The sequence below is a fragment of the Ranitomeya imitator genome, chromosome 7 (genome assembly GCF_032444005.1).
Source record: "Ranitomeya imitator isolate aRanImi1 chromosome 7, aRanImi1.pri, whole genome shotgun sequence".
Taxonomy (NCBI): Eukaryota; Metazoa; Chordata; class Amphibia; order Anura; family Dendrobatidae; genus Ranitomeya; species Ranitomeya imitator.
Window position 1 is genome coordinate 57795262 of NC_091288.1, and position 22883 is coordinate 57818144.

Below are 22883 nucleotides of genomic sequence, written 5' to 3' on the forward strand. Positions count from 1 at the left end.
ATGTTACTTGATATTTTGTTGTTATTATCCTACTGCTTTTGCACTGAACTGGGTCTCTAGAAGCCAGCATGAGGGTATATACTGCAGGGGAGGAGCTAACCTTTTTTTTGTCTCAGCTTAGTGTCAGCCTCCTAGTGATAGCAGCATAACACCCATGGTCCTGTGTCCCCCAATGAGTGGCTCGGAGAAAAGGATTTTACGGTGAGTACACACAAAAATCCCCTTTTTTTTTTTTTTTTTATTACTGCTTTTTCCACTATTTTTGCAGCACAATAAATGTGCTACTTCTTACTAGACCACTGTTCTTCTGCTAATGAGAAACAATACAATGTGAAATCTTATACATTCTAGATAAAAACCGCCTGAGCCCAGATTGTGAGACTATGACGGAGCACAGTCTGATGTCTTCTGATGAGGGCTATGACCTCTCCGAATATCTGTGTGACAGTGTGCTCGGTAGTTTGGAAGTCGGTCTGGAGAACGAGGAGAAGATCGTTCGCATGGGCCACCGTTTACGTGCCGCTGTAGAGCGACTTCTGGACATGGTTACCGATTCTGCTCTTAAGGTAGGAAACCGCTTCTTTATGGAAGTAATGTAGAAGTAGAATTTTGTAAAAGATTTAATAGAGGGAACAGTTGCCAGTATTTTGATTTGTTTCCATTAAAATATATTCCAGTTAGAACAGACCCGTGAAATGCAGAAATGTTTTGAGGACGAATTTAAAAGTGGGAACCAGGACATGGCCCAAGTGGTGACTCAGAATCAGGAGCTGCTGAAACAGTTGGCAAAGGAGACGGAGGAAAAGAACCAACTGCAGTTGGAGCTGCATAAATCCCAAGGTATGAAGCCCTGATACACGTCAGCTAGCCATCAGCCAATAACTCATACACAGAATGTTTGGCTTTGACAAGCGCCGATTGTGGTTTGCCAGCAACTACCTGACTCCTCTGACGGCAACGAAACTACTAGAGGGAAAAAAAAGGATTGGTCGCTGAAATTCATCAGAGCAGATCATTCGCTCCCCCAAGAAAATGTCTGAGTCAGGAGACCTCCATACACATTCGATTTTTGGCTCCTTACACTGATATTGTTGAGTTTTGCTGACTGAGGTGTTCTGAGAAATATTGTGATTAAAATTGAGCGCTAACGGAGTTGTTGTTTTCTTGAACACTTTTCCTTAATGTACTAATGAAATAGAGATAACTTTATCTTGTTGTATGACGCAGGACTTGTTGATGGTTTTGCTCTTGAGAAGGCTACATTAGAAGAGGCCCTGGTGTCAAAGGAAAGTTCAGAGCACCGACTCGCAGTTGAACTAGAAAAATGCCGTGAGCAGGTGAAGATCCTTACACAAGAACCCTGTGTATCTGGAAAGGAAAAGGAAGTGCTGCAGAGATTGCAGGAAGTCTTGTCTGACAGTGACATTGACGCTGGTGAGAGGAGAGTCTTAGTATACAAAGTATATGGCACTGAAAGAAACCGTAACTGCTCTTGCTAGCCAACTTGTGAATAGTAATTAAGGGTTGTCTACTACTCGGACAGTCCCTTCTTAAAGGGAATCTGTCAGCAGGATTGTGCAAAGTAGCCTAGACACTTTCAGCTCGGCGCTGTTCTACTGATTATAATGTTATTTTGGTTGATTAAATCTGTCTTGTGGTTGTTGTTTAATCTTTATTTTCAGTTTTTAGCTAATAATATGCTCGTGCTCCGGGGTGATCTGTGGGGGGATCTGCATGTGGTGCTCTGATTAGGTATTCATAATGCAGACTTCTGAAAGGTCACTGATCCCTCATTGACCTGCCCCCTATTTTACATACTCCCTTCCTGTACTGGCACCTTTCCTGCAAATGTTGGCGCCAGGTCTCCCGAGGCTCGTCTGACAGTGTCATGTGAGCCCTGCAGCCAATCGGCAGTCGTTAATGGGCTGCAGTGCTCACACCTCCCGCTGATGTGAAAAGTTGTCCAAAGAAAATGCATGCACAGCAGCTAACTAGCAGCACCTGGGAGACTCAGCGTTGGTGCAGTAGGGGAGTGTATAGGCTATTTTTGTGGGGGGTGTTAAAGTTTGAAAAATCCCCCTTTTAAAGTGGAAAAAAAAATTATATGTTATTGCTCATCATTTAACAGATCTATGAATGAGTGATGGGGTAGGATGGACACAGTGCATTTAAAATCATTAAAGATATGCAATATGCAAGGAAGGAGACTACGGGTGTAGTGACTTCCCCTGCACCCTTGATGAGATGTAATTTTTTCTTCTTCATATATTTCAGAGCTCCTGAAAGAAACCGAACGGTTGTTGAAAGAAGAGCTAGAGTTGCACTGTCAAGCAAAGCAGGACCGCTCCAACTTGATTTCCCAAATGAAAATGTTGGAAATGGAACTAGAGGAGCAAATGTCTCGTAACCAGGAGCTGATGAGAAAAACCAATATCATGACTGACCTACAACAGCAAATCCAGTCTCTGGAGAAACAACTAAAGAGTCAAAGGCAGTTCATGGATGTAAGCGATACCCCCATAATCCTTATGTTCTCTGATGATGGACGTCATGCAGCTAATTGTCGTAGATTGCTGGAAAATACCATTTACTGGCTAAACTGTAATGTTTATCAATAATGACAGAATTCTGCTATACCTGCTGATCTGATATTCACATGTTGTATTTCCTTTTAGGAGCAAGCCATGGAGCGAGAGCACGAGAGAGACGAGTTCCAGCAAGAGATTCAGAAGCTGGAGGAGCAGCTGAAGCAGGCAGTGAAGAGTCACGGAGACTCCAAAGCACATGGAGTGAGTAACGGGAGCGCAAGTGTTTATAGCATGTGATGCAACAGTAACTGACCATATTGCATGTTTTTTTTTTCTTGTTTTTTTTTGTGGTATTAAAAAAAAAAAAAAGTCTTGTAAAGGCTCAGCTACAAGGGCATTACCAAGATTTGGTGCAATTTATTGTGTACAAATTTTAGTTATGAAGAATTATACTTTGTTGAGGTCACACCTTTATGAAGACGTTACCCTTTTAATATTAAAAAGAATAAAGATCAGAAGAGACTTTAACCTTCTCCCGACATTTGCAGTAAATGTACGTCATGATCGGGCAGGACTTCCTGACTGATGCAGTACATGTACGTCATGTCAGTCATGCGACCACCGCAACTAATCGCGCAGTGATCGCATGATTGTCTGTCCAGCTTTAGTGCAGTGCTTTAAGGCTAGACCGCAGCATTGGTCGGACCCTTCAGCAACAAGCTGTGATCAAAAGAAAACTAAATATCTAAATGGCTGCAAATATTAGTTTGCAGTGAAATTGCTAAAGTCCTTGTTTTTGCAATCCCCATCCAACAATATCAATCTATGGGGATGGGAATAATCTTATAAGAGGTTGCTGTTAATTTTTTTTTTTTTTTTTTTAATTTTGTACTTGTTTTATGGCCTTGTTCTGATGCTGGTTACACACTCTAGTCACTTAAATGTTAATATAGTGTTTGTTTGTTTTTCTCTCCTCATTTTGTACTGTGCTACAGCTCCATGACTGTGGTGCCCAGGTATGATTGGTCATGTCGACATCTAGAATTCTTGCTTAATGACTAATTGCTCCATATGTTCTCCCATGCACCCAGTAATTTCCTGCATGATTGCGCTCAGTAGTAGATACACTTCTGTGTTTGCTTTACAATGATAGTCCTGCATGGCATTCCCTGTTTTTTAATTGCTTTAGTTTAGTTCTTTGCGCTGTTCCTAAACTAATAGATCTGCAACCAATGTCTTCTACAGATTGAAAGTTTGGAGGCTCGCGTGAAAGAGAAGGCGGACGACTGCAAACTTCTGCTTCAAGGAAGAGAACATTTGGAGCAACAGATTACAGAGAGGAATGACGAAATAGATAAGATGATGATCCGAATACAAGAGCTGGAGCAGGCTGTCCTGAGTAATGCTGATGCAGCTAAGAAGTGTAGCCATCTGGAAGCAGAATTGCAAAAAATGCAGAAGATGGAGAAGGAAATTATGCAGGTAAGGCAGTGTTCACACTTTCCCCACCTGATGTCTATTTTTTTCCATCTGAAATAAAATCTGCAAACTATGAATTGACCCACATGATTAAACGTTGTATCATAAACGGGCGAGGACCACTCCCCTGCCTCAAGGTTTCCTGCTTAAAATCGTTCCCATCTTGAGAGTATTTTTAATAAAGTGTGAACTAGGGTAAAGTTGCTTGTTTTTACAAGCACTTTGCAATTTTACCCATTTAAGATGGAGACCAACCCCTTTTAAGAACTTCCTAGTACATGGTGGTGTGGACGTTCATATTTTGCAATATGTCTTCCAAACTTCTGGGACCATGGAAGGAAGAACTAATGTCTTCAGGCTCTTTTGTAACTGTTACCTGATGAGTAGGAGTAGAAGGATGCTGCTGCTGCTGTAGACGCTCTGCTTTAGTGTGAGACTTCTGGTTGTTGGGTAGTGGGAGCAGAAGGAGTCAATATGTAACTGGTCAGAGCGTTGTACAGCGTAATCTGAGCCCAAGTAACTCGCGCTCAGGATTCAGAAGTCTGCAATCTTGGCAGACTTTTAGCAGCAGCCTAGAAAACTCCTTTAATATATGGACCTTTGGTGCATAAATGACTCTTATAACTTATGCATCCTTCAGACTCATGCCACTTTCTAAAAGTTTGACTGGTGATAAACTTGTTTGTACTGATAATGGAGAAGGAATAGTCTGATCTCTATATTAATAAAAATATATATATATATATGTATGTGTATGTGTATGTGTATGTGTATGTGTATGTGTATGTGTATGTGTATGTGTATATATATATATATATATATATATATATATATATATATATATGTATATATGTGTGTGTATATATACAGTTAGGGCCAGAAATATTTGGACAGTGACACAAGTTTTGTTATTTTAGCTGTTTACAAAAACATGTTCAGAAATACAATTATATATATAATATGGGCTGAAAGTGCACACTCCCAGCTGCAATATGATAGTTTCCACATCCAAATCGGAGAAAGGGTTTAGGAATCATAGCTCTGTAATGCATAGCGTCCTCTTTTTCAAGGGACCAAAAGTAATTGGACAATGGACTCTAAGGGCTGCAATTAACTCTGAAGGCGTCTCCCTCGTTAACCTGTAATCAATGAAGTAGTTAAAAGGTCAGGGGTGGATTCCAGGTGTGTGGTTTTGCATTTTGAAGCTGTTGCTGTGAGCAGACAACATGCGGTCAAAGGAACTCTCAATTGAGGTGAAGCAGATCATCCTGAGGCTGAAAAAAAAGAAAAAGTACATCAGAGAGATAGCAGACATGCTTGGAGTAGCAAAATCAACAGTTGGGTACATTGTGACAAAAAAGGAATTGACTGGTGAGCTTGGGAACTCAAAAAGGCCTGGGCGTCCACGGATGACAACAGTGGTGGATGATCGCCGCATACTTAATTTGGTGAAGAAGAACCCGTTCACAACATCAACTGAAGTCCAGAACACTCTCAGTGAAGTAGGTGTATCTGTCTCTAAGTCAACAGTAAAGAGAAGACTCCATGACAGTAAATACAAAGGGTTCACATCTAGATGCAAACCATTCATCAATACCAAAAATAGACAGGCCAGAGTTAAATTTGCAGAAAAACACCTCAAGAAGCCAGCTCAGTTCTGGAAAAGTATTCTATGGACAGATGAGACAAAGATCAACCTGTACCAGAATGATGGGAAGAAAAAAGTTTGGAGAAGAAAGGGAACGGCACATGATCCAAGGCACACCACATCCTCTGTAAAACATGGTGGAGGCAACGTGATGGCATGGGCATGCATGGCTTTCAATGGCACTGGGTCACTTGTGTTTATTGATGACATAAGAGCAGACAAGAGTAGCCGGATGAATTCTGAAGTGTACCGGGATATACTTTCAGCCCAGATTCAGCCAAATGCTGCAAAGTTGATTGGACGGCGCTTCATAGTACAGATGGACAATGACCCCAAGCATACAGCCAAAGCTACCCAGGAGTTCATGAGTGCCAAAAAGTGGAACATTCTGCAATGGCCAAGTCAATCTCCAGATCTAAACCCAATTGAGCATGCATTTCACTTGCTCAAATCCAGACTTAAGACGGAAAGACCCACAAACAAGCAAGACCTGAAGGCTGCAGCTGTAAAGGCCTGGCAAAGCATTAAGAAGGAGGAAACCCAGCGTTTGGTGATGTCCATGGGTTCCAGACTTAAGGCAGTGATTGCCTCCAAAGGATTTGCAACAAAATATTGAAAATAAAAATATTTTGTTTGGGTTATGTTTATTTGTCCAATTACTTTTGACCTCCTAAAATGTGGAGTGTTTGTAAAGAAATGTGTACAATTCCTACATTTTCTATCAGATATTTTTGTTCAACCCTTCAAATTAAACGTTACAATCTGCACTTGAATTCTGTTGTAGAGGTTTCATTTCAAATCCAATGTGGTGGCATGCAGAGCCCAACTCGCGAAAATTGTGTCACTGTCCAATGCTTTTTGGCTATGGAACTACTTTAATGAGTCTTTTCTCTTCACCATTAAGGACAAGGAAGCGTTAGAACAGCAGCAGTTTAGTAATGTTCTGCAGATCTCTGCCCTCCAAACCAAGCTTGATGAAGCCCGCCATAGAGTACCTGTGGAGGGAGATGCTAACCGTTTCCTAAAACAAGAGCTTCAGGTGGAGCGGGAGGCCCTGCAAAGAAAGGAGAAGGAGGTACTTTTCTCATTTTAAAGGAAACCTGAAAATTGGGGTTGCATAAAACTAGGCTTTTTGTGGTTCTACTTTGCTTACCTCTTAACCCTGTTAAACATGACTGGTCTTCTGGGAAACTATTCCAAACCATTGGCTTTTCCTTATTGCCATATGTACTTTCTATTCAGGCTGAGAGTTTGGTTGAGCAGCTAGAACAATTTAGAGAAGAACTGATGAATAAAACGGAGGAAGTCTTCCAACTGAACATGCAGCTTGACGTCCAGCGTAAACAGTATGAGCGAGCGGTGCAGCAAGCCCAGGAGGAGTATTTGCGGTTAAAGGCGAGTCTATAGTTAGCACTACAAATTACTTATTATGTTTGTTGTTTTTAGGTGTAACCATCTTTATTTTTGTATTAGGATGAAGTGTCTACCATGCACTCCAGAAAATCTGAAGATGGTGCTAGCTCTACCTTGCAACTTCCACAGGCACTGCTTCAGGAGAAGAATCAAGAAATTGACCACTTGAATGAGCAGATCTTACGATTGCAACAAGAGGTGAGTGCCACATTGTATACCAGCAGCTTGTTTATAAAATTCTATGTTTGTTTTGGAAGCTTTAGTGTTAACTTAAAGGTCTCTCTATCGAGATTAGTGTTTCAGATGCTAGTCTTGATGAGTGCGCTGGAGTTTGACATGCCAAATTAATTTAAAGGGACTCTGTCACCCCCTCCAGTCGTTAGAAACTAAAAGAGCCACCTTGTGCAGCAGTAATGCTGCATTCTGACAAGGTGGTTCTTTTAGTTATTGGTGCAGTCAAAGCAGAAATAAAGAGTTTTGTAATTTCGCAAAAACACCTGTCTTTAGCCCTGGAGGCAGGTCTTAACCCCCCTGCTGCACAAGCCACACTGCCGTCACTCAAGGCTTCTTCGGCGCCGGGCACCGCCTCCTCCACGCTGTTATCAAATCTGCGCTGTTTTGTTCTGCCTGGGGCAGGCGCAGTGAGCGCTGCCCGTCTGACCTCAGATGCAGTCTCGCAGACAGCACCTGTGCGGCCACCCAGCTTGTGAATCCCAGCCCTGAACTGTGCATAATGCATAACACACTGCGGGGCTGGGATTCACAAGCTGGGTGGCCGCACTGGTGCTGTCTGCGAGACTGCATCTGAGGTCAGACGGGGAGCGCTCACTGCGCCTGCCCCAGACAGAACAAAACAGCGCAGGTGCCAGATTTGATTTGAAAACTGCGCAAAGGGGGCGCCGAAGAAGCCTCGAGTGACGGCAGTGTGGCTTGTGCAGCAGGGGGGTTAAGACCTGCCTCCAGGGCTAAAGACAGGTATTTTTGCGAAATTATAAAACTCTTTTTCTCCTTCGCCTCATTGGGGGACACAGACCATGGGTGTATGCTGCTGCCACCAGGAGGCTGACACTAAGTAATACAAAGAAAAAGTTAGCTCCTCCCCTGCAGTATACACCCTCCTGCTGGCTCCCAGCTAACCAGTTCTTGCTTAGTGTCCGTAGGAGGCACACGGACGGGTCTGCTATTCAGACCCAAAGAACTCTTTTTTACCGTTTTTTACTTTTTACTACGGTCGAATGGGGCGACGGATTCTTTCATGTTCCGATCTCCTCGAACCATCAACAGGCGAGCACGGGAGTTTCACCTCTCCGTATCCTCTCCTGCGACGTGGGAAGCTACCGCCTGAGCTGATTCTAGGGGCGACGGGCCCCTTCAAGGGCACCGATCTCCCCCCTCCCTTATCAGACGAGCACTGGAGTTTCACCTTCAGTATCCTCTTCTGCAGCCAGGCCTATTGCCGGACATTCAGCCCTGTCCACCAGGTTTTACCCTCGGCTGTACAGAGGCACCTTCCAGCGTGGCGTCCGAGCAGCCCCCACTGCATCACCACTGAAAAAGCGGATGATGGAAGGAGGCAGACGGTTCCTCTCCACCCCTCTTCTGCAGGGATGGTGGATGGAGGCTCCCCAACCCTGCACCGTCCTATCTACCCGGGCACAGCTCCTACCTGCAGCATCTGCCACCCCCTCCATATTGGGGTAAGTGCTCCGTGAGATTTGGGTTTTCCGGCGGTCAGAGGAGGGCTCCATAGCGACTGGGTCCCCTCAGAGCTTCGCGGCACTTTTCTCCTCAGTCTGCGGGTGCGCGCCGGCCGAAGCCATAAATTTAGTCCCCGGCTTCGGCCCTGTTTAGGCCGCATCCCGGGAAGCCCCGCCCACCGCTTGCTTCCTTCTAGCGGCTCCGCCCCCCTATTCAGGCGCTTCTCGTTCCAGACGAGATCTCAGCGGCCATCTTCTTCCTCCTCCATTGCGGTCACTATTTCTTCTCGAGGGGGCTGCGGCCGGCGGTTTTTCAGCGCTGAAGTCAGCGCTATTCCAGACGGGGGACTCAGAACCTGAGTAAGGTGAATCGCCCCAATATCCCCCCCCCCGGCACGCATCCCGGCACGCATCCCGGCAGCATTAAGGGACTAGCTTTCCCTGTTTTTTTATATACTTAAGGCTGCAATCTCTGGTGCTCCTGCACACTACAGAGTGTATAGTACAGTGTGCAGGCTTTGAAACAGAGAGCTGTGAGTTCCCAGCAATGAAGCTCTCATGACTCATTCCCTGGTGACTCATTCCCTGGTGACTCATTCCCTGGTATTTAATACTCTGCCCGGTAGTCGCTGGGCCCATAGGTGCATCCCCAGCTTTCCATGCCTTTTTATTAAACCCAGGACCAGCATTCCCTGGTCTTAAGGGTCCCCTAGTTTTAAAAGGGTCACATCCCCAGCATTCTCTGCTCTGCCAGAAGCCGGTCTCCTTTTCCTTAGTACTTAATCAGGCCAGTATGCCCTGGTCTTAAAGGCACAGGGCCAGTAGGCACTGGTCTTAAAGGCACATGGCAAGTATGCCCTCGTCTTAAAGGCACATGACCAGCATCCCTGGTCTTAAAGGAGCATGACCAGCATTCTTGTTCTTAAAGGCACATTACCAGCTTTGCTGGTCTTTAAGGCACTTGTTCCAACATTCCTTTCATGACCAGTATTCCTGGTCTTAAAGGCACGTGACCAGTATGCCCTTGTCTTAAAGGCACGTGACCAGTTTCCCCTGGTCTTAAACGCAATAACCAGTATGCCCTGGTCTTAAAGGCACATGACTAGTACGTCCTGGTTTTCAAGGCCATGACCAGTATGCCCTGGTCTTAAAGGCACGTGACCAGTTTCCCCTGGTCTTAAACGCAATAACCAGTATGCCCTGGTCTTAAAGGCACATGACTAGTACGTCCTGGTTTTCAAGGCCATGACCAGTATGCCCTGGTCTTAAAGGCACGTGACCAGTTTCCCCTGGTCTTAAACGCAATAACCAGTATGCCCTGGTCTTAAAGGCACATGACTAGTACGTCCTGGTTTTCAAGGCACATGACCAGTATGCCCTGGTCTTAAAGGCTCATGTCCAGTATGCCCTTGCTTTTAAAGGCACACGACCAGTATGCCCTGGTCTTTAAGGCACGTGACCATTATGCCCTGGACTTAAAGGCTCAGGACCAGTACGCCCTGGTCTTAAACGCAAATGACCAGCATACCCTGGTTTTAAGGGCACATGACCATTATCTCCTGGATTTCAGCATGCCCTGCTTTTAAAGGCACATGAACAGTATGTCATCTTACAAAAGGCACAAGACCAGTATTCCCTGGTCTTAAAGGCTCATGGCCAGTAACCCCTAGCCTTAAAGGCGCATGACCAGTATTTACTGGTCTTAAGGGCACATCATCTATCCTAAGCTGGTCACCCTAACTGAGCTCTGGAGCACTCACATGCTCCCTCTCCTACAATGGGAGCCGTCGGCTAGCAGGGGCCGCAAGTATTCTAGAAAAACGTACAGGTTCTAGAAAATCTCCAACATTTGACGGTGATGCACTGGAAGACCTCTAAGTAGGATACCATACCTGGTCGGAATTTTATGGGCGACGGGTCCCTTAAAGGGCTCCGATTTCCCCCCACACCTTCAAGAGACGAGCACACGGAGTGTCGCCTCCATGTATCTTCTTCTGCATCCAGGTCTATCGCCACAACCTGCCCTGTCCACTCGGAAACCTCAATTCTGGGGATGTGGCGTCCACATTTGTGGCGTCCCAACAAGGAGGTTTTCCCCCCTTTGTATCAGATGCAAGAAAGTGGACGATTCCTCTCCACTTCCCTGTTAAGAAGATGGTGGATCGAGGTTTTTCCTTATTTTCTTCTCTGCACGACGATGGCAGAGACCTGCTGGTTACAGTCCCGCATTCTGTCACTTGGCAGACTCGCCGGGCAGAATTTCTTGCGGTATTCCTACCAGTATCCTGGCCGGTGTATCATCAATTAAGATTCCACAGACAGTCGGATAGCAAATCTAGTTCGTTCCGTCTTGTGGTTTCGGGTTCAGCGCTCTACCCTTCCTAAGCCGCATGGGTTGCTTGACCAAAGGGAGAGAATGAAAGTCTCCGGGTCCCAGACCTTATCTACTTCGTTCCACAGTATAGCTGGCCAATCAAATCTTCTGAGCGGGAGACTAGCAAGGGATCGTATCTCTTCTTCAGGCTCAACCAGCAGTGGAAGCATTGGCCAGGACAGTCTAGATCTAAGGGATCTTGGTTCCAAAATGGAGGGAATGAAAAGTATCTCCATTTCTGGACCCCAAACTTCTAACAACCTTTGACAGGGCCCTTTCCTTTTTCGGATGGAGTTCCTCCGCTCAGCCACTACTTCAACAGAGAAACGTGGTTGTTTTCTGGCATCCATCGTCATTCGGCATTCGGGATACCCTCACATACCTATTTCTCCTCTCTACTATAATCTCTTCGCCTTACCATTCGCGAACAGTATTTTCACGACCTGGCCCTTCTGCCTGGCTACCACACCAGAGTGGTCGCAAGGGTCATGACGGTTGTCATGTTCTTCTTGCACCTTAGAAGCATGGTCGTCCTTCCTCTATTTGGTCGACTTTGTAGCCGCTCTCCTAGGACTACGCTGAGTCGTCCATATCACTTGCAATTACCTCTCTATTGGGCTAGCAGCTAAACTTAGACAAGTTTTTTTCCCTCATTCTCAGCCCAGCAGATCCTCTTTGAGGATGATCCTGCCCAAGAAGGATGGTTACTCTCTCGGGTCTAGGTCGTGGCCCTTCTACAGGGAGCTTGCGCACTCGATCTCTCATTCCCTCGGTTCTTTCAATTCGCTAGGAGGGTTCTGAGGGAAAGGACGTCTACGGAAGCAGTTTCCTTCGCTGCGCTCGTTTTCTGCAAGTCAATCAGGCTCTCAAAGGGTAGTCTCTGAGCTCGTTTCTCTTCCAGAGCCTTCTCCTGGCCCAAGGGCTATTGGGAGATACCATTGCCAGTTTTCTTCTCCCGATCATCTCTCTGTAGAACCGAACGGTACGGCTATTCCTTCAGCAGGCCCTCTGCCTTCTAGCGGGTCTTCAGTTGGATAATGCCTCGGCTGTGCCCCAAGTTAGCCATCTAGCAAGTACCCTCAGTCAAGCGCCATGGCTAAGGTACCTCGCACTCTGATGGGCCGAGTTCTATCTTCGGTGATCTCAACAGTACATTCCCTGGAGTAGTACACTGGGCGGCAGACATATTCAGCCGTCCGGGGTTTTTCCTCAAGTGAGTGGGAACTTCACTCGGAAATCTTCCATCGGACCTGCCTTCACTGGAGTACTCCAGAGGTAGTTCGGATGGCGTCCAAGCTGAACGCCAATGTACTCCAGTTCATGGTTTGGCCTCGCGATCCAGGACCATTGCAGTGCATGATCTATTCTTCCATGGTACCAATTTCCATAACCCCTCTTCCACTACGTCTGAAACCTTTTCGGAAGCGGGTAGGGCCCCAGTGATCCCGGGAGACCCGCACTGACCATGTCAGGTTTTTTTCTCGCTTGCGGTACTAGTATTTTTCCGGCTTATTGTCTCAAGCTGGAAATATGGTCTTTCTTGCAGGCCTCAACCTGTAGTTCTTCCCTACCACGTACCGTTAAATCCGTGGGACCTTAATGGTCCTGGGCATCTTACAGTGGACTCCTTTTCTGATCCGGATAGACTTTTCTATCAGGGAGGGTCTCTCCCCTTCTTTCTCTGCGTTCTTGTCCTCCTGATGAGTCTTCAGATCTCGACGCTCTGTTCTTTATCTTTTTTCCTTATTACCTTCAAGGCAAGGTTGCCCTCTAGCCATCCCATTCCCTCGTTGCCAAGGGGTATTATATCTCCACTGTTGCAGGGGCATCGTCCTCTCATCTCCTTCGGCTCTAGTCCACAAAGCGGAATGGGTTCTCCATAATCTGGAAGAAGCGAGTGCTCCGAGTGGGTACGTATCGAGGACGACGTCCTTCCAAAGGTTGGACATTTTACTCGGGTTTTTCGATGGTAAGTAGGCTTCCTGACGGTTGCAGGAAGGGTTTAGCCGTTTTTCTTTGGCCACGTTAGCCTGGTGGATTCTTTTCTCCATCCAGGAGTCCTTTCGCGCTAGATGCCAGCCTATCTCCCTGTCTGAGGGCTCTAGGCGCCAGACGTCGGCAAGCACGACCGCAGGCTTGCGAATTCCTCCAGGCCGCATGCATTCTTGAAGCACTATAATTCACTCACTTCCACAGATGTGAGTCTGGGCAGGTGGACTTTGCAGGCCGCGGTGGTGCACTTGTAAGTAGCGGCTACACGGCCTGAAGTGATGTTGTCCCCACCCAGGCACTGCTTTGGGACGTCCCATGGTCTGTGTCCCCCAATGAGGCGAAGGAGAAATAGGGATTTTTGTGTACTCACCGTAAAATCCTTTTCTCCGAGCCATTCATTGGGGGACACAGCTCCCACCCTGTTATTAGCTTATGCTTTGTTTTTATCTTTTGATATGTTATACTCTTATATATAATGTGACATGCTTTACGCTTATACAGGTCCTTCTCAAAAAATTAGCATATAGTGTTAAATTTCATTATTTACCATAATGTAATGATTACAATTAAACTTTCATATATTATAGATTCATTATCCACCAACTGAAATTTGTCAGGTCTTTTATTGTTTTAATACTGATGATTTTGGCATACAACTCCTGATAACCCAAAAAACCTGTCTCAATAAATTAGCATATTTCACCCATCCAATCAAATAAGTGTTTTTTAATAACAAACAAAAAAACCATCAAATAATAATGTTCAGTTATGCACTCAATACTTGGTCGGGAATCCTTTTGCAGAAATGACTGCTTCAATGCGGCGTGGCATGGAGGCAATCAGCCTGTGACACTGCTGAGATGTTATGGAGGCCCAGGATGCTTCAATAGCGGCCTTAAGCTCATCCAGAGTGTTGGGTCTTGCGTCTCTCAACTTTCTCTTCACAATATCCCACAGATTCTCTATGGGGTTCAGGTCAGGAGAGTTGGCAGGCCAATTGAGCACAGTAATACCATGGTCAGTAAACCATTTACCAGTGGTTTTGGCACTGTGAGCAGGTGCCAGGTCATGCTGAAAAATGAAATCTTCATCTCCATAAAGCATTTCAGCCGGTGGAAGCATGAAGTGCTCCAAAATCTCCTGATAGCTAGCTGCATTGACCCTGCCCTTGATGAAACACAGTGGACCAACACCAGCAGCTGACATGGCACCCCACACCATCACTGACTGTGGGTACTTGACACTGGACTTCAGGCATTTTGGCATTTCCTTCTCCCCAGTCTTCCTCCAGAATCTGGCACCTTGATTTCCGAATGACATGCAAAATTTGCTTTCATCAGAAAAAAGTACTTGGGACCACTTAGCAACAGTCCAGTGCTGCTTCTCTGTAGCCCAGGTCAGGCGCCTCTGCCGCTGTTTATGGTTCAAAAGTGGCTTTACCTGGGGAATGCGGCACCTGTAGCCCATTTCCTGCACACGCCTGTGCACGGTGGCTCTGGATGTTTCCACACCAGACTCAGTCCACTGCTTCCTCAGGTTCCCCGAGGTCTGGAATCGGTCCTTCTCCACAATCTTCCTCAGGGTCCGGTCTCCTCTTCTCGTTGTACAGCGTTTTCTGCCACATTGTTTCCTTCCAACAGACTTACCATTGAGGTGCCTTGATACAGCACTCTGGGAACAGCCTATTTGTTGAGAAATTTCTTTCTGGGTCTTACCCTCTTGCTTGAGGGTGTCAATGATGGCCTTCTTGACATCTGTCAGGTCGCTAGTCTTACCCATGATGGGGGTTTTGAGTAATGAACCAGGCAGGGAGTTTATAAAAGCCTCAGGTATCTTTTGCATGTGTTTAGAGTTAATTAGTTGATTCAGAAGATTAGGGTAATAGGTCGTTTAGAGAACCTTTTCTTGATATGCTAATTTATTGAGACAGGTTTTTTGGGTTATCAGGAGTTGTATGCCAAAATCATCAGTATTAAAACAATAAAAGACCTGACAAATTTCAGTTGGTGGATAATGAATCTATAATATATGAACGTTTAATTGTAATCATTACATTATGGTAAATAATGAAATTTAACACTATATGCTAATTTTTTGAGAAGGACCTGTATGTCGTTATTGATCTACTGCTTTTGCACCGACCTGGTTAGCTGGGAGCCAGCAGGAGGGTGTATACTGCAGGGGAGGAGCTAACTTTTTCTTTGTATTACTTAGTGTCAGCCTCCTGGTGGCAGCAGCATACACCCATGGTCTGTGTCCCCCAATGAATGGCTCGGAGAAAAGGATTTTACGGTGAGTACACAAAAATCCCTATATTTCTGCTTTGACTGCACCAATAACTAAAAGAGCCACCTTGTCAGAATACAGCATTACTGCTGCACAAGGTGGCTCTTTTAGTTTCTAACGGCTGGAGGGGGAGACAGTCCCTTTAACCCCTTAATGACCGCCAATACGTCTTTTAACTGACCTGAGATATAAGAGAATAGCCTCCCCATACAGATGACAATCCAGCATCTGTTGGTTGTACACTATAGCTGACAACTTGCTGTACCAGCCACGATCAGTATTTGCACCATCTAAATCTGTTTAACCCCTTAGATGCTGCTGTCAATAGTGACTACATCATTATAAATGGTTAACAGAGTGTGGGGGCTTCTTCTTTGTCACAATTGGTGCCCTCAGATCATGATTTTGTTGTCCTGATGTTTGCAATGGCAATTCATGACCAAATAGTGGCCTTAGAGTCTGACGGCTGTAGTAATCTGTTTAGAAGTTAGCAACACTTAGGTGGTAAACATACACATTTTCATTTCTGTCATGCCACTTTGCATTAATTCCTGTAAAGCACCTGAAGGGTTAATAAACTACCTGACAGCAGTTTTCAATATGTTTAGGGGTGCTGTTTTTAAAATGGTATCACGTTTGTGGGTTTCCCAATATATGGGACCCCTAAAGTCACTTCAAACATGGATAAGTCCCTAAAAAAATAAATTTTGTAAATTTCTTTGAAAAAATGAAAAATTGCTGCTACATTTTTAAACCTCCTAAAATGCTAACAAAATAAAATAACATTTTACAAATGGTGCTGATGTAAAGCAGATATGTGGGAAATGTTATTTATTAATGGTTTGCTGTTGTATGACTATCTGGATTAAAGGGATAATCATTCAAATTTAGAAAATTGCTAATTTTTTAACATTTTTCTCAAATTTTTGATATTTTTTATAAATAAACACAAAAAATGTTGAACAAAATTTACCATTATCATAAAGTATAATGTGTCACGAAAAAACAATCTCAAAATCACTGGGATTTGTTGAAGCGTTGCAGAGTTATTACCACATAAAGTGACACTGGTCAGATTTCAAAAATTTGGCTCGGTCACTAAGGGGTTAAAGGACTCGTGCCTACATAAATAATTACAATTGCAAAGTGCTTGTAATAACAATCAAATTTGCAGTTGAAATCTTATTAGACATCCTCACCGTACTCATGATTTGTTTTTTATCTTGTTTTAAAGGGAACCGGTCACCTCATTTTTAGCTATTAAACTGGTCCCAGTGTGGAGTTGGTGAAGCAATGTGCATCACTAACATGTTTTTGTCAAATAAAAGATCCAAGATTACAAAAAAAACCTTGATATCATCAGAGGATTCCCTCACATACCTTTTCTGTCATTCATAGGGGTGGTGACTTTTTCTATTCAGTTACCGGTTCCCATTAGTGCACATGGTCTTCGTTAACAGTAACCGCTGTCGTCTGACAGTGTGACCGGGCATGTGCAGTGCTTACAAGCTCTTTTCAATAAAGCACTGTAAGCATTGAACTAGCTTGCTGGAGAGCATGATCCAGCCACCCTTCGTTTCCCTGCGCTCCTCCGATGCTGCTGTATCATCGGAGAATGTAAAGTTTGGATCGGCGATGTAACTATGGCACTAGTTCTTACTGTCAATCTTCAGGAAGGCACTGTCCTCCAGCAAACAGGAAGATGCATGGCAGGGGAGCTTTGTGCTGCAGTAGAGGACCCATGAGAATAACTTCTTTTTCTTTAGAAGCTTAAAATAATAAATTTGTTGCTTCTTTCTACAACTGTGTGCCAATGGAAAACATGGATTCCAGTGGTGGAGTGGGTTACATTTGTTTTTGTTTTTTTGTGGGTTTTTTAAAAAAATTTTTAAGGGTACTTTAAGGAGGAATTTCTCCTTCGCCTCATTGGGGGACACAGGACCATGGGTTATGCTGCTGTCACTAGGAGGCTGACACTAAGCTGAGACAAAAAAAAGGTTAGCTCCTCCACTGCAGTATACACCCTCATGCTGGCTTCCAGAGACCCAGTTCAAGCTTAGTGTCCGTAGGAGGCACACTGTTTTTTAATTCTACCCGGACGAAGGGGGCGACTGATTCTTTCAAGGTCCGATCTCCCCCGAACCAACAACAGGCGAGCACGGGAGTTTCACCTCACCGTATCCTCTCCTGCGACGTGGGAGCCACTGCCTGAGCTGACCTTTTTTTGGGCGACGGTCTTTTTCCTGGGCACCGATCTCCCCATTTTGTACAGACGAGCACTGGTGTTTTACCTCCAGTATCCTCCTCTGCATCCAGGCCTTTTTTATTGCCCTGTCCACCAGGTTTCACCCTCGGCTGTACAGAGGCACTATTCCCGTGGCGTCCGTGCAGCCCACTCTGCATCACCACTGTTTTTGCGGCTGATTCAGGTGGTGGACGGTTCCTCTCCACCCCCCTGTCTGGGGTCTGTGGATGGAGGCTTCCCAACCCCTGCACTGTCCCTGTTCTCTCACCTCCTGCAGCCCGCTGTGCAGCAGCTGCTTCCTGGTAAGTGTCTTGGGGGACCATGGGGGGGGGGGGGGGATCGCCGGTTCTGCGGTCCGGAGGGCTCCCTTAGCGGTGGCACACGTCCTTTTTTCTGGCCCCCTTCTATTCCGGCCATCAGTGGCCGTGCGCCGGGCCGAAGCCGCAAATTTAGCCCCCCGGCTTCGGCCTAGCCGCAGGCCGCACCCCGAGGCTCCGCCCCCTCTTTCACATCATCTTGCGGCGCCGCCCCCCGGTCCTGGCGCTTCTCGCCGCCTGCGAGATCTCTCTTCCTGATCTCGGCGGCCATCTTGGATTCCTCCCTGCACGCCGCAGCTCCAGCTCTCTGGCCGCAGCTTTCCACGTGCAGCGCTGTTATCGCCCGCCGTTGCCACACTTCTTCTGCGGGACATAGGACCTCGGTAAGGAGACTACGTCAGCCTCTCCTCTGCAGTGCCGCCCTCACTTCTGTAGTTTATAGACCCTGTGGTCTATTTTACATTAGGTACACCATGTCCCAGTCAAGGTCTAAAAAATCCTCTAAGGTGCATACGACCTTTTTTTCTGCGTGTACCACCTGCCAGGCCCCACTTCCTCGGCCTCAAAGCTCTCCCCTCTGCTCTGCCTGCGATGTCCCATGTGCCCAGGAGCCCTCCACCGTCACCGACTCCGGCGTACCTAGTCCCCCCCCCGTGGGTCGCTTAACTTTCGCAGTCCGTGGATTTTTTAGCCAACGCCATCAAATCCATTCAGAATCCTCCCGGGGAACGGGGCAATCCGTTACAGGTCCTAAGAGATCCCTCCGTAACAGGGGAATCGTCGGCCAGCAGGGGCTGCTCTCTTCATAAAGAGGCACGGTCATCCAGAAAACGGATCCGCACTACCTCTCCTGAGCGCTCACCTCGCCACTCAGACACTGGCAGCTCCACCTCTCGCTCACCCTCTTTGGGGGCTCGCAGCGTTCACGACTCTGAACATGAGTCCGAAGTATCATCGGACCTGGAGGCTCCGGAGTTCAGAGCTACGGTTGACTCCCTCATTGTAGCAGTCAATCACGCACTTAAGATGGATGATGACTCTAATTCCGCTCCGGAACACGCTGTTTCTTTTACCAGAACCAAGCGTTCCCACAAGACTTTTGCCTCTCACCCAGCTTTTCTGGATATAGTCAGGCGACATAGGGAGCGTCCAGATAAGCGTTTCACGGGTAAGAAGGACCTGGTATCGAAGTATCCCTTTTCAGCAGATCTCGTGAAAGACTGGACGGATCCCCCTATAGTAGATCCTCCGGTCTCGCGCCTGGCTTCTAAAACGCTTCTTTCAGTCCCGGACGGCGCTTCAATTAAGAGTCCCACTGAACGCCAGCTAGACTCTCTAGCTCGCTCAGTGTACGAAGCCTCAGGCTCTTCCCTATCCCCCTCCTTCGCCGCGGCTTGGGTGGCCAAGGCAATGGTTTCCTGGGCGGATGCTCTAGCGAAATCCATTCATAAACAGGACCTCCCGTCTGAGATGGCGGACCTGGCTAAACAGATAGCCATGGCTAGTGATTACGTGATGTACGCATCCCTCGATGCAGCGAATTGCGCAGCATCGGCGGCTTCTAACGCCATCTCTGTCAGAAGGGCACTTTGGCTCAGAGAGTGGCGTGCAGATTCCTCCTCTAAAAAATCTCTGATCTCTCTCCCTTTTCAGAGCGGGCGCCTTTTCGGTGAAATGCTTGACCAGCTTATTTCCGACGCCACAGGGGGAAAGAGCAAGTTCCTTCCCCAACAGAGGCCCAAGGCGGCCTTCCAGCGCCAGCCTTACTTTCGCTTTCGGCCCTTTCGTACCAGCCCAGCCTGGTCCAATCCTACCGGTCTTTCCAGATCGGACCGATCCGCTCGCACAGACAGAGACGCTCGTCCCTCCTTCAGGCCGAATCCTTCCTGGCGCGGAAAGCCAAGGCAGTCCAGAACCAGAGGTTCCAGACTCCCCAGATTCCCGTCTCAATGACTCGGGAACGGCCCCAGTCGATACCACCAGAGTAGGCGGACGTCTATTCCTTTTTCAGCAAGCCTGGCTCTCCGTCATTCACGACGAATGGGTCAGGGATCTGGTATCGTCTGGCTACAAAATAGAGTTCTCCGCGCCTCCTCCGACTCGGTTTTTCCCCTCTCGTCTCCCCAGTTCGGGAGTTCAGTCTCACGCCCTCCTTTGCGCCATTCACTCCCTCCGCCAGAGCGGGGTCATTGTTCTGGTCCCGGAACACGAGAGGTTCAAAGGTTTCTACTCAAACCTCTTCGTCGTGCCAAAGAAGGACGGAAAAGTGCGCCCCATTTTGGATCTGAAGCTCCTGAACAAGTGCGTAAAAGTACGACACTTCAGGATGGAATCGCTCAGGTCGGTAATCTCTTCGATGGAAAGAGGGGAATTCTTGGCATCGATAGACATCAAGGATGCCTATCTTCACATTCCAATATTCCCGCCTCATCAGAGGTTCCTCCGCTTTGCCGTTCTGGAGGACCATTTCCAGTTCACGGCCTTACCCTTCGGTCTTGCCACGGCGCCCAGGGTATTCACGAAGGTCATGGCGGCTGTCATGGCCATCCTTCATTCTCGAGGAGTCGTCGTGTTACCTTACTTAGACGATCTCCTCATAAAGGGCCCGTCTTTTCAGGCCTGCGAGTCAAGCGTCCACATTACCCTGGATTCTCTTTCGCGCCTGGGCTGGTTGATCAACTTGGACAAGTCATCTCCCGTTCCTGCCCGTCGGATCTCCTTTCTGGGAATGATCCTGGACACTTCAAGGGGGCTGGTCTTGCTTCCTCGGTCCAAGGCCCAAGCTCTTCAGCAGGGAGCCCGAACGCTCTGTCATCCTCGTCCGCGAACCATTAGGTTCGCCATGAAGATCCTGGGAAAGATGGTTGCAGCAATCGAAGCGGTTCCTTTCGCTCAACTCCATCTACGCCCCTTACAACAGGCTTTGCTGGACAACTGGGACAGGAGTCTCCCATCTCTCGACCGCCCTTGCCCTCTGTCCCCGCGGGTCAGACAATCTCTCGTATGGTGGACCCTGGGTCCATCTCTTCTCCAGGGGAAGTCCTTCCTCCCGATCCGCTGGTTAGTGGTAACTACCGACGCCAGTCTCCTCGGCTGGGGGGTGGTGTTTCTTCACCACTCTGCCCAGGGTCGTTGGACAGTTCGGGAATCCAGACTCCCCATCAACATCCTGGAGAGTCGTGCTATCAGACTTGCCCTGAGTCGCTTTCACGCCCTGCTCGCGGGTCACCCAATCGAGTCCAATCGGACAACGTCACGGCGGTGGCTTACATCAACCACCAGGGGGGTACCCGCAGCAGGGCGGCGATGCAGGAAGTCTCACATCCTTCGTTGGGCCGAAACCAACCATTCCACCATCTCTGCGGTGCACATTCCGGGAGTCGAGAACTGGGCGGCGGACTTCCTGAGCCGCCAGGGCCTTGCCTCGGGGGACTGGGAACTCCACCCAGAGGTCTTTCGACAGATCTGTCTTCGCTGGGGGACCCCGGACGTGGATCTGATGGCGTCCAGACTGAACGCCAAGGTCCACAACTTCATTGCACGTTCTCGGGATCCCCAGGCCATAGGAGTAGATGCGCTGATTTCTCCGTGGCATCAGTTTCAACTCCCATACGTGTTTCCTCCCCTCCCCTTACTGCCGAAGGTGATCCGAAAGATCAAGACGGAGGGAGTTCCGGTCATTCTGGTCGCCCCAGACTGGCCACGCCGCACTTGGTACGCGGAACTCGTTCAGCTCGTAGCCGACGTTCCCTGGCGGTTACCAGACCGCCCAGACCTGCTTCGCCAAGGTCCGATCTACCACCAGAGCTCAGGGGCCCTACGTTTAACGGCGTGGCTGTTGAAACCTGGATTCTAACTCATGCCAGTTTCTCTCAGCAGGTCATTCCCACCATGTTAAGTGCTCGCAAGGCGTCTTCCGCCTCCATTTACCACCGCGTCTGGAAAACATTCTTCTCATGGTGCAGGCTCCGAGGGCACCGTCCGCTCGTTTTCTCTATCCCTTGCATCTTGAATTTCCTTCAGTCCGGACTGGATTCCGTCTTGGCACTGAGTTCCCTCAAAGGCCAGATCTCAGCGTTATCCGTGTTGTTCCAGCGCAGGATCGCCGCCAACCTTCAGGTCAAGACCTTCATGCAGGGAGTTTCCCATGTGGTTCCCCCCTACAGGATGCCGTTAGAGACCTGGGATCTCAACTTGGTCCTGGAGGTTCTTCAGGAACCTCCGTTCGAACCCCTTCAAGACGTTCCGCTCTCTGTCCTCTCATGGAAAGTTGCCTTCCTGGTAGCGGTGACGTCCATCAGAAGGGTTTCAAAGCTCGTCGCTTTATCCTGCCAGGCACCTTTCTTTGCCTTTCATCAGGACAAAGTAGTCCTACGCCCTTCCCCGGCGTTTCTTCCGAAGGTGGTCTCATCTTTTCATCTTAACGAGGACATCATTCTTCCCTCCTTTTGCCCGCAGCCCAAACATAGGGTCGAGAAGGCTCTCCATACTCTGGACGTGGTACGGGCCCTCAGGAGGTACATTTCCAGAACGGCTCCTTTCAGAAAATCGGATGCCCTTTTCGTGCTCCCGGAGGATCACAGAAAGGGTTTGGCTGCGTCTAAATCCACGATAGCCAGATGGATCCGATCCGCTATCCAGGAATCCTATCGGGTCAGGGGCAGTCCTATCCCAGCGGGGATTAGAGCTCACTCCACTCGGTCGATGGGTGCTTCCTGGGCCATCCGGCACCAGGCAACAGCGGAGCAGGTTTGCAAGGCCGCAACGTGGTCCAGCCTGCATACTTTCACAAAGCATTACAATGTCCACATTCACTCCTCTGCGGACGCGGCCCTTGGCAGGCGTATCCTGCAAGCGGCCGTTGCGCATTTGTAGTCAGATGGTACACAGTTATTTGGTTGTAT

The 22883-nt window shown here is 47.7% G+C and overlaps 1 protein-coding gene across 4 annotated transcripts in view; it reads left to right on the forward strand.

Moving 5' to 3' along the window:
• The window catches only part of PCNT (pericentrin), a 159775-nt gene that overhangs the window by 64787 nt on the left and 72105 nt on the right, over positions 1-22883 (forward strand). For 3 of the 4 annotated variants that reach the window (XM_069733270.1, XM_069733273.1, XM_069733271.1), the window contains exons 21-30: positions 352-566; positions 678-840; positions 1228-1434; positions 2275-2504; positions 2676-2789; positions 3524-3544; positions 3774-4010; positions 6560-6730; positions 6898-7050; positions 7129-7266. In XM_069733270.1, the coding sequence (XP_069589371.1) occupies positions 352-566; positions 678-840; positions 1228-1434; positions 2275-2504; positions 2676-2789; positions 3524-3544; positions 3774-4010; positions 6560-6730; positions 6898-7050; positions 7129-7266 (1649 nt within the window). The remainder of the gene's footprint in view (positions 1-351; positions 567-677; positions 841-1227; positions 1435-2274; positions 2505-2675; positions 2790-3523; positions 3545-3773; positions 4011-6559; positions 6731-6897; positions 7051-7128; positions 7267-22883) is intronic. The other variant, XM_069733272.1, reaches the window with a different exon arrangement.